At 39.3% G+C, this 12,181-nt stretch overlaps 1 protein-coding gene across 2 annotated transcripts in view; it reads left to right on the top strand.

The window, feature by feature from the left end:
• Positions 1-12,181, top strand: part of CCDC192 (coiled-coil domain containing 192) — a 234,639-nt gene that overhangs the window by 25,867 nt on the left and 196,591 nt on the right. The window contains exon 3 of one of the 2 annotated variants that reach the window (XM_049873251.1): positions 7,355-7,462. The exons of the other annotated variant lie outside the window; for it this stretch is intronic. Within the exon in view, the coding sequence (XP_049729208.1) occupies positions 7,355-7,462 (108 nt within the window). The remainder of the gene's footprint in view (positions 1-7,354; positions 7,463-12,181) is intronic. 2 annotated transcript variants of the gene reach the window in all.

The following is a 12,181-nucleotide window of genomic DNA, read 5'->3' as shown; positions in this document are numbered from 1 at the left end:
AAGAAGGAAGACATTGTTGGTGAATTTGCAAGGTGCTCAATAGCTAAACTTCTGTATGATGTTTGAGAAAATAAGTAATGGAGTCACAGAAAAACTTGGCTTTTCAAATCACCATCTTTACAAATGGGAAAAGTATTTTCAATATTTTATGCCCCACTAAAATAGAAAATTTTATTTAAAAACGAATAGCATTTAAATAGCATGTTTTCTAAATAAAGAAATAAATATCCTTTCTTTCCTCAAGATTATCTTACTATGTTTTTCCCCTGTTTTTTCTTAAGGACATTAAAATCCTTTTTTATAGGAAGATTGGCTTACAATCTATTTTTTATTATTATTACAAATAAACTATGTTCCCGCTATTAAAATCTTCACTTTATGGTCGACAGAATGCATTATATTTAGGAGCCTCGAGGTTTTAGTTTCAAGAAACAGGCTTCCCTAGGAAGGTATGCTACTTGTTCTACTGTCCAGGAAAAGACACTATTTTGTTTCTTTTGAGTGTTGGGCATTTCCCCAAGAAAGAAATTATAAGTCATGTATTTGTCTGTTCATCTGCATGATTTAGAATAGAGGCAGCAAGAGCTTATCAATACTCTCATTCATTAAGATTTTGTATTTTATTTTAGAATAACAGTTAAAGGTGGCTGGAATAGAATATTCTTTTCTAAATGAGAAATTCTTAATTTAGGCTACATGGATGGCATTGAGAAGGGTGCTGAAACACCCTGAAAATATATGCAAAATTATGCGAGTGTGTGTTTATTGTGTGTGGGTACATACACTACACACACTTTTTTTCTGGGAAGAGAGTTTACAGATTTCATCAGGTTCTCATAGGGGCTTGTGGCATTCAGTATTTTAAGAAATGTCTCTGTGTAATCAAAACATTAGAGGGCTATTTTAGGTCACAGAACAAATTCCGTAACATAATATTAACTCAAATCAGATCTCCTCTAGTCTCTAGTCCTTGTTTTACTGCTGACTTTAAAAGATAGAAGATACACATAGTTTCTTAGGTACCTTTTCTCGATCTCCTAGAGCAAACTCTGTGATATTACTTATACATGGTCTCTAAAAAATCTATAAGCCAGTGTTAGTTGAGATAGAACTGAAATATTTGAAAACAAGCTAGGACTACCTGTTACCACTTTCTTACTTCTATAAGAATCCTCATCAAAGAGAAAAGAACGAGGCCCCAAAGCACTCAGCAGTGTATTATGAGTGAGCACGTAAGTGTTAAATTTACCACCAAATGTTTGGCATTCTTTTGATCTCATGTAAAACCAAATCCTGGCGTTTTTTGTATTGAGAGGAATTCTAAGCTGAGTATTCTGGTGAGGGTATAAAAGTCTGTTACTCCTTATTTCTCTAATGCTTGGCACGGTATCTGGCAAATCGTAAGCCCTTAATAAATATGTTTTAACTTAAATGAATTGAATTGCTTTGAACTGAGTTGAAATGAAGGTTGGCAGGTTAAGAGTTTCTAATAAGCCATTATTTAAAGTTATTTATGAAGCTATCAAACCTCACATGGCCAATTCTCTTCAACTTCCATGCCAACATTTTTTTTTATAAATTAACACCCGAGTCTTCCTTTCAAATGCCTTTCTCTATTATTCCATCAGTGATGCTACAGAAATGGAAAAGTAGTTAAATCTTTCACAGGAGGAAAGATTGAACTTTAGGAATGTGTTTTGATCCAGGAAAGTGGTATCCTGGAATCTTGCTGATGCAGACAGACAACTTGATATAGAATATTGGTCCATCTTGGTCTCAGTCCAGGGGAATTCAGAGACCATAGCTCTTGGAAGGCCACTTGGTAAAACATTCAATTTATGATTTAATAGAGATCACTTAAATCAGGGGTCTCTGCATTTTCAGATTTCATAAACCAGTAAGTATTTCTACTCAAAAATAACTGGGGTTAGTTCTCATAGGACTGCCCGCTTTTCAAAACTTTTCAAGGAAAGACCCTAAAACAATAATTACCATACACTATCACTATCATTTTGTTAAAAAATACCCTTTTACACCAAAAAAAAAAAAAAGAGAGAGAGAACGATTATAATCTCAGGATAAAAGATGGTCCTCTAAACAGAATAAATTTGGCTTCATGAGAAATTCACAATGGTTTTTTTTTTTTTTTTTTTTTTAATTTTTCTCTCGCCCTCTTGTTGCTGACTGGTGAAAATGTTATCATAAACCAACACTGATCTATGGGCTGGTGTCTGAGAACTATGATAATTAAACCCCTTTAGCCTGAGTTTTCTTCGTTTCCCCCTCCAGGCCCACTACCACCCTTTCCCACCCTGCTCTGTTCCCTGGAAGCCAGGCCTGTTATTCCGGATCTCTTGCCCTTTGACTTCTTGTTGGATTCAGCGCATAGGAAATACAGGCAAAAAAACAGAGGGAGAAGAGATGAGGTCAGGTTAATTATTCCTTCCGTCCTCCCACCAGCGCCACCAGCGATGCCACCGCCCCGCTGGTATTCTTCCACCCCAAAGCCTGTGGGATGACTCTGCTTGAGCTCTCTCTGCTTACCTCTCCCCCTACTTCTCAGGCAAGGTAAGGCAAATGGTACCTGTACTTCTAGCCCTGAGATGCCTCATCATCTCTTGTTATGCCCTTAACCATGCCCACATCTTTGTAAATAGTTCCTTTATTAAACTCTCCTCAATGACCCCATTGGAGGAGCCATGGGTTTCTTGATGGGACTTGACCAATACATTCTTCATTTAAAGATGAGGAAACTGAGGCCCAGAGGAGCAAAGTCACACCGTCAGTTACGAATCAGGTTGGGTCCGGACTGGGGCCCTCCAGGCTAGAGTGCTCCTTACTTAGTGCTCACCTGGCCATGACCTTCACAGTCACATTGAAAGGCATATTTTAGAATCTTTTCCCACTGGACTTTGACAATAGTTGTAGTTTCCTCAAGTTGCATATAAATATCTTGTTAGGTGTCTATTGAGGCAACCCAAAACACAGAGAACTACTGTTTTCATTGGAATGGCTTGGAATCAGAAAAATCGAGGTTTTGTTAGATTTTTGCCTACATAAAAATTGGGAATTTAGCCTAAGAAACTATTGCAAAAGCTAAGCACAAAAGGATTTGAGACTGATGAAATTTCCACTGTGGAATGAATTCTGATCCCCAAAGGTGGGAGGGAGGGATGACATCAATCTGCCCAGGAAAGGGTCTGAGGTGGGTGGGCAACAGGGAGGAATATGATCAGCTAGGTTAAGATTTTAATCTGAGTGAGAAATATGAGCAGGTTGTAGAAGGGTAAGGAAGCATACGGCCTTCGGTGCCTGTCAAGCAGGGGCGAAGAGGAATGGACAACAGTAGTAAACAGATGAGACATCAGACAGATAGCTCAACCATTGCAGAACTTGTTAAAAGCAGTTTTCAACAACTGTACCACTGAGCAGCAGCTGCCGCTAGAGCCCTGGCACATCTGAAGCTTCAGGTTGCTAAAACCCAAAACCCAAACCCATTGCCGCCGAGTTGATTCTGACTTGTAGGGACCATATAGGACAGAGAAGAACTGGGGTTTCCAAAGCTGTAATCTTTACGGAAGCAGACTGCCACATCTTTTTCCCTCAGAGCTGTTGGTGGGTTTGAACCACTGACCTTGTAGTTAGCAGCCAAGCACTTAACCACTGTACCACCAGGGCTCCTCCTCAGGCTGCTCGAGACACTAAATTCTCTTAAGACTGACCTATGTCAACTTTTCCTCTGTAAAGATGGAATATACTACAACTCACCTTAGTTTAGCAAGCTTGCTTTTAAATAAATGCACATATATATATTTAACATGTTAACTTTGCTCTTAAATGCATGTTTGAATAAATTTCCCACTGCTGCTGTTTGACCACTTGTAACAAAAATGTCTCTATGGGTACCTTTTTTACTATGTTTTTGAAATAAGCAAGAAAGTTTTAATGTCAAATTCTTCTCTTTGAAGGAGTTGGGATAATGGAATTATTTATTGAGCACTTCAACCGTCTAAATATTTATCTGCTTTACCTCGTTTACTCCTCACCACTCTGCCCACCCTCATGGCCATGTCTTCTGCTGCACCGTCTGGCCCTTGGCCTTGGCAAGCCAAGCTTCTCTGGCACTCTGGTCCTGTCAGTGTCCCGTGTGCTATGCATGAGGAGTATTGCTCAAAGAAGTCAGTGTTACAGCCTCTCATCATGAAGGACTGCTCCTTCTGGTGTAACCACCTTCCTGACTGCTGAGCCTTCAATCACTCAGCAATTATGCATTGAGCTCCTGCTAAATGCTCAGCAAGTCCTGCCAGGCTCTGCACGCGGGAGCCTTTCTTAGAGTGGCACGTGGGTTCAGAAGGGAGTGGAGGAGGAGTTGCATCAATCAGAGACCTTGAACATCAAGTCCTGAAGGGTGAAAGTCCTTTGTTTGGCCGAGGGAGAAGAGTGGGGTCATTAGAGGATAGAGAAAGACTGGCTTTAATGTGAGGAAGGGGACAATGAGAAGGTACTGGGGTGGGTTAGGAAAACCAAGAAAAACTTAGAAAAAATATGTAGATTTTCCTATAGATTCTCAAATGAGGAACCTCTGTAACCAAAAGGAAATCTAGTCTTATAATTTCATATAAGATTTCTTTGATTAGTACAATCTTAACATTCTGGTATCATTAATCAAAGAATTTATTGAATGTTTAATATTGTTTAGTATTCTTTTAGCTTGATCATCTTAGTTACCTTAGCTACATGTATTTCAATGATTGGCTTGATATTAGGTAGAAAGTTTTAGGACAAAGAATAGAAATAAATAATCAAAATTACCGTTGAATTGCTGGAATTTACCATATGGAATTCCACAGACACAGGCTCAATCTGCAAACACTGGTATATCTTCTACATTTTTGGCATTTTTGGATCATGTAATCACTGCTGATTAATATAATTCACATGTTAATTACTTTAACCACTGAGACATTGTTCATTTTCATGATAAGTACGAATTCCTTTCAAACAAAAAAAAACCAAACCCAGTGCAGTAGAGTCGATTCCGACTCATAGGGACCCTATAGGACAGAGTAGAACTGCCCCATAGAGTTTCCAAGGAGTGCCTGGCAGATTTGAACTGCTGACCCCTTGGTTAGCAGCCATAGCACTTAACCACTATGCCACCAGGGCTTCCTTTGTATGGGATATATCCACATGTACCTGGAAGCAGAATGAACTTAAAGGTATAAATCCTTCCTTTCTGCTCTTCTGCCATTGCACCCTAAAAACTGGGACAATGACTGACTACATCTAACATTTTAGGGTCTCTGAGAGCATATACCTACCTCCAAAGTACCTATGCCCATTTACTTACTGATTCCTGAAATTGTAGTTGAATTTTTATTCCTTTGTTTGGTCAATGGGTATTGCCTCCTACTAAAAGGTGCTTGTCTTTGTATAAGCCATTTTTACCTGAGTATAGATGCATTTATGATTCTTTGCCTTAAGGGAGTAGGGGAAGCAGGAGGAAGAAAGGTCTGGCAAGTTAAAGCCAGTTCCAGCTGGGGGAAAGGGGCAAAAGACAGACTTTGTGTTCTTCACAGTTTGCTCAGGTCTCTTCCTATTCTATAACACACAGCCATTTCCTGAATCTATCTGTACAATGGGGGTTGGTATCTGTACAAAAAGTTCTGTGTTGCTTAATAAGTCTTTAGTTACACCTGTTTTATTTGGTTTTGGCTTATAATACTTTTGTATTACTGGAAATAGTTGTCCTTCTTGGCTCAGGAAATTTTTTATTGTTTGGAGAAAAAGGCCTGGAGAAATGGATTAGCCGAACTTGTTGGGTTTACTCACATGTATTAAAAAAAAAAACTTGTCTTGAGATCAAACATCAGACAATACAATTCTCCCTGGAAATAAGAGTCTAGCTCATGGATTTGCCATATTTTTGGAGTAGTTTGACCTTTTGACAACTCCCCCTTCCTGTTAAAAGTATTGTACAGCATGTCTATCTGTAACTGAAATACACCAAAATTTTGTTTCGAAGCTTGGTTTTTGAGAGTTTTTGGATCCTCTCCATAAGTTGTAATTGACTCGATAGCACCTGGTGCTGGTGTTGGTACTCTTGAAATTATTGGAATCACTATTGGATGCTAAGAATCATTGGTTCACTTCATCCCACGTATTATGGTTCTAGTGCAAGATGTTCATCCCTCAAAAGTCTACCTTTTAGAGGAGATTATGTAGCTGTGTGTGACAGAGCTTGACCTAGGACCCAACTTGGCCTTCAGACGTTCGCCCTTTCTTTGCCCCTCCTCCCATGAAGTTCCATCTGTATCATAGGCAGGGCCCCAAGGTTCAGAGTCCAGTAGGAACAACTATAGGAACTGAATGAAAGCTGTATTTTTATGCCTGGTTCCATTTACCACCAGATGGCTCTATTGTATCATCAGGAAATGCACCCATGTGTAAAATCGATGGTCTCATAAACCAAGACGAACAAAGCACAGTTTGACCTTTAAAATATGTAGGAATACAGATCTTCCTTTCTAGGATTAATTGGAAGCAGCTGCAGCAGCCAGCGCGCTCACAAGAAAAAAGAGCACACCCAGGGAGGCTATAGGAAGGTCATAATCTCACATACATGAGGTTTTTCATTTTAAATTTTCAGATTGCTTCGTAATTATTAATTGTCACAACAGTCAAAGAGTAGTCAGAAAGTATTTTAGGGTCAGTGGGACCTGCAACTGGTTTTTTCATATCAATTTTGCATTCTTTTCAGCTTATAGCTGAGAAAGGGTAACTTTAGAATGTTTTTGAGAAGCAAAGTCTACACATCTGATTCGAATGATATTAACCATGCCCTGGAAAGAAAGATCTGATTCTAAAGCATGCGATATTTTCTTTCAAGTGTCTTTCCTTTAATGTAACTCGTGATAAAAGGTGAAGATCAGAGGAAACAAGGGCTCCTGTGAGTTCAAAATGACCCTGTTCCTCAAGAGACATGAATGCTAAAAACAGGCATTCTGCAGGTAACATCTCCCATTAGAATGGGAAGCTTTGGTCCTAACCTCTTGAAGCCAAGTTCTCTTTGCACCAAGAATAAAAGTTGTGGGTTAGCCAAGATCCAATATGGATAATTGTACTTCAACTCTCTAAAACTCCTCAATGTCATAATTTAATATGCAATAATCATAATTTACTATGCAATTTTTGCCCTCCCTTGACGTCCTAATCTAAGTAAGGCTGTTGTTTCTGTAATGTTTTGCTGTTTTATTGCTATCTTAAGGGAAGTAGAGAATTCGTTTGAGTTTATTAAGCCTATCATTAGGAAACTATCCATGTCAAAAAGTAACACTTGATTATTGTTTTAAAGAAAGAATCCCTGGAAAATGGAGAGATGGCATTGACTTTGGCACAACTCGATGCCTTGGAAATTTGCCTGAAGGAGGCAGAAGAGAAGGCTAAAGCCTTATCCGAGCAGGTAATACTTGTCATCTGGACTGGAAATATATAGTCTCCAGTGTGCAGTACAGCAAGTGTAAACCTAAATGTATGTTTTAACCTCTGCCCCTATTGATACACATAAACACACACATTCGTGCATACACGCATGCATGCACATACCCGTGTGTGCACACATGCACATACAGACACGACATGACATTTGTTTTAGATATAGCAATAATTACTTATATCACTGTGGCTTTTTCAGCATTTAAAAATACTTTCACATTTATATTTCATTTGATTTTCATGCACTACAACCAACTCAGTTAGGCAATACATCTTTAAACAAGTGGTTGTCCTGGAGTCCTGGTGCCACAGTGGTTAAGAGCTTGGCTGCTAACCAAAAGTCCCCAGTTTGAATCTACCAGGCACTCCTTAGAAACCCTATGGGGCAGTTCTACTCTGTCCTACAGGGCCACTATGAGTTGAAATCAACTCATTGGCAACGGGTTTGGTTTTTTTGGTACAGGTTATGTGCATCGTAAACAGATAAGCCTAAAGTCAAATAAAACCCATCAGAACTACACAGGAGTAATTTTCTTAAATTATCCGAGAAAAATTCACTTGGAAGAGAGGTTTTCAAATATTGGCTACCCTCTTGAGGTTTTGAAATTCACAGAAGCAAAGTAGATTACAGGTTGAGCCTGGGCACATTATAGGTGTTCTGCATACACAGCAGTGCTCTGATTTTAAAGGTTAGCAGTTTGAATCCACCCAGAGGTACCTTGGAAGAAAGGGCTGGTGATCTACTTTCGAAAGATCACAGGCAAAAACCTTATGGGGCTCCGTTCTACTTTGACACACATGGGGCCTCTGTGAGTCAGAGTCAACTTGACGGCAACTACTTGTTTGGTAGCTGTTTGTGTCAGTAAAGCTCAGACCTAGGGCTGGATCATTTCCCAACATGATTAAACTTTATAAATAGTATACAGCATAGTGAAAATCTCATTGTAATTGTTGCCTTTTCCCTCTGGACCAGGGGGCTTGGCCCCGGAGAGCAAAGCTGTCTGAAGTCTGCGTTCTCCTTGTAGCACAGGGCACCAATGCTTACTCTTGGCAATAGTGGGGGAAAAGGACAGAAGAGATCCTGAAATGTTATCAACGTTTGTCAGTTTCTCATGGATTGAAAAAATGTGATGATAATACATTTTAGAAACTTTTGAAAAACCGTTTTAAGAGATTTTAAATAATAAAGCTAATATCTGTGCAATACAATCTGATTTTATAAGAATTTTTGCAGAAACTGGAGGGAAAAGTTGCTTGTTATGAGAAAATGAACTCAATTTACCATGCAATGTAGTGACATACAAATGACCTCCATTTCATTTTCAACTCACTAAAATGTGCATCCCTGACTTTGGGATGTGTTTATTGTTTATTGGCTAAATGTGACTGATGCAAGGGACCACCAGGGGACTTGCGTCCTTTAATTAAAATGTGTTGCTCTAAGCCTGAACCCTTTTGGAAAATTTCTATCCCAGCTGCATGCCACAGCCTCCCTGGCTTGCCAATTGGTCTTTTCTCTAAAACAAACAAAAAGAAGCCTCAAACTGTGGCAAAATTATGAGTTACAAAGAACATAACGACGAACACAGGGTACCGTTTCCAACCAAAGGAACGAAGAATTTCAGAGCCTCAAAACTGGGAAGGATTTTTGAATGGCTGACCAAAAGGGGGCACTCCAGCTGGCTTTAAGTTGCATTAAGAAGATAATGTGTTCTTCTGTAATTGAATGGCTTTTAATGACTTCTCATTTAAGTCAGTAGAATTGAATTCACTGAGACGAATGTTCATCCCTTTTGTTCTTTATAAAATATTTTTCTCCAATACAAATATCCACTAATATCTAAGATTCTTAGCGCAATATCCCTTTATGTAACACTAAATAATTAGATGCATTTACCTTTTCTGGAGCCTTAGTGGTGCAGTGTTAAGAGCTCAGCTGCTAATGAAAAGGTCAGCAGTTTGAATCCACCAGCCGCTCCTTGGAAGCCCTATGTGGCAGTTCTACTCTATCTTACAGAGTTGCTATGAATCAGAATTGACTTGACAGTAACAGGTTTGTTTTGTTGGTTTATTTACCTTTTCCAGTGTTTTATCGAATTAAATCTATAAAATGAAAATTGTATTTCACTCAACTTCTTGTATACTTTCTATGAGTAAGAATGTTGCTTGGGCGTTTTAGGAAGAGAGACATCTAAGCTCACAGCCGAATAGAATCATTGAAAGACCTGAAGACGAAATGGACATTTTAATGGTCTCTGTGTGTTATTTTCCTAAAGTATTATCCCTGAAGTTGCCAAGTTTGCATAACCAAGTGAATTGAATTGGAAGTTGGCAATGGTTTGAGGGAAAGTAGAGTATGATGAATAAAACACATTATAGGCATTTTCAATATTCCATTTTTAACTAAGTTGAGCACTTTATTAGATTTGGTGGTCTCCATTGTTACTTTTGAAACAGGTTAATCAAATACAGACACTGTTCTCAAAGGATTTAATCCTGAGATTTTGCTTTCTTTGGTGTTTTAGTTTTAACCTAGAAAACATAAAAGCTATAAGAACATTTGCCTCCCCTCATTTTTTTTTTTTAATTGACATTTTAAAAAATGGTGGGAGAGAAAAATAGAGCAAGGTAAAGGGAACAACTGACCTTTCTTAAGACTAAAACATGAGACTATTTCAGAAAGGAATGCCTGTCTCAGACAATCAAACATTTGTCCACTGGGTGCCACTATCTTCCTTACCAGTCTATACCACTAAGGGATTCCAGAAGGAGAGATTTTTTTTTAGTATTAAAGACATTGTGTGTGCGTAGGAGTATTTTTGCCTGCTATATAAGTTACACCTTCTTTCAAACGTCATTAATTTAGGACATGTCACAGGAAGTTGGGAATGGTAGTTGGCTTTAACTGGTAACTCAAATCATGTGTGTTAGCCATGTGGCTGAACACTGGCCAGATAGGTTGGCTTTGGTGGGCTTGGGTGGGGTGAGGTGAGCAAAGGAAATGGCAAAGACCAAGATTTGTGTAGGAACTAAGGGTGACTCGTGGTGCTGTCAGCCAGTGGATCCTGTCTTTGAAAAAAGGGTAAATCTTTCCCACCTACCCCCCACTTCCTGCTCAGGCAGATTTGCCCTAAGAATTTTTTTTTTTAATTGTGCTTTAGGTCAAAGTTTACAGTGAAAATTAGTTTTTCATTCAGAAATGTATATACAAATTGTTTTGTGACATTGGTTACAATCCCCACAATGTGTCAGCACTATCCTCTTTTCCCTTTATACCCCCGGTTCCTGGTATCCATTTGTCCAGATTACCTGTCCCTTCCTGCCGCCTCGTCTTTGTTTTTGGACAGGTGTTGCCCATTTGGTCTCGTATACTTGATTGAACTAAGAAGCACATTCCTCACATGTGTTTTTTAGGTCTGTCTAATCTTTGGCTGAAAGGTGGGCTTTGGGAATGTCTTCAGTTCTGAGTTAGCAGGGTATCCAGGGGCCAGAGTCTCGGGGCGGCGGGGGGGTGGTACTCCAGTCTCTGTCAGACCAGTAAGTCTGGAGTTTTTTTCAGTGAATTTGAATTTTGTTCTATATTTTACTCCTATTCTGTCCAGGACCTTCTTTTGTGATCCCTGTCAGAGCTGTTAGTGGTGGTAGCTGAGCGCCATTTAGTTCTTCTGGGTCCAGGCTGGCGGTGGCTGTGGTTCATGTGGTCCTTTAGCCTAGAGAAAAGGGTAAATCTTGCTATTAGATGAATCCTCATCTCCTGGCCTCTTTGAGGGGAAAAAAAAGTTGCCGTCGAGTTGATTCTGACTCATGGTGACCCCACGTGTGTCAGAGTAGAATTGTGCTCCATAAGGTTTCCCATGGCTGATTTTTCAGAAGTAGATTTCCAGGTGTTTCTTCTAAAGTGCCTCTGGGTGGACTCCAGCGTTCAGCCTTTCAGTTAGCAGCCAAAGTTAACCGTTTGCTCCAGTCAGGGAATCCTTGAGGGTAATATAGAAATAGTTCAGAATGGAAAGTCCAGTGGCATGAGGTTTCCATCTACCACTAAGCTTCTGTCAGTCCTGGGCCTCAGTTTACTCAAACTAAGATCTCTTCCTGCAGGGTTTCCCTTGGTCCACTATGAAAGAAGAAATTTAGAAAGAAAGGCTGAAGAAATGAGACTATGGCCACTTCCTCTGGGAGGTCACACAGTAGACAGACTTCTTTGTTGGACTTTCCTCTCACTAACAATTATTCTTTATTTCCCTTCAGTCATGTCACTGTTATCAGAGAAATCTGAGATCAGGGTAATTTGCAATAAAAAAAAAATAGGATTTATAATCTAGGTATATAAGGCTATGAGAAATAATTCACAGCAATTCAGCTGGCTAGAGTGAGAAAGGGTCATATGAATCTAACTCTTGTCTTGGGTTATAGTGGTAAAAAATTCAAAACATTACCAAGTTTTGCTAAAGAAAATACTTGATTATGTTTCCTATAGGTTACGAACAGTGGGAGGAAAGCCAAATGCCTGGAAATTGAGTGGGGGAACAGGAAAGAGAGGAAAAGTGCTAGACGCAGGAGAGAGGAGAAAAGTGAAAAAAGCGTTTGCAGAGAAATCCATAAAAAGCAGCTTTGCGTGTGTGCTTGTTTATATCACCCGAGTAGAGAGAGGATCAAAAAAAGAGTTTCAGTTTATGATCATACACAAATG

Source organism: Elephas maximus, chromosome 2 (assembly GCF_024166365.1).
Source record: "Elephas maximus indicus isolate mEleMax1 chromosome 2, mEleMax1 primary haplotype, whole genome shotgun sequence".
NCBI classification, from domain to species: Eukaryota; Metazoa; Chordata; class Mammalia; order Proboscidea; family Elephantidae; genus Elephas; species Elephas maximus.
The sequence above is the reverse complement of the archived record's forward strand: the minus strand, read 5'-3'. Positions and strand labels throughout refer to the sequence as shown.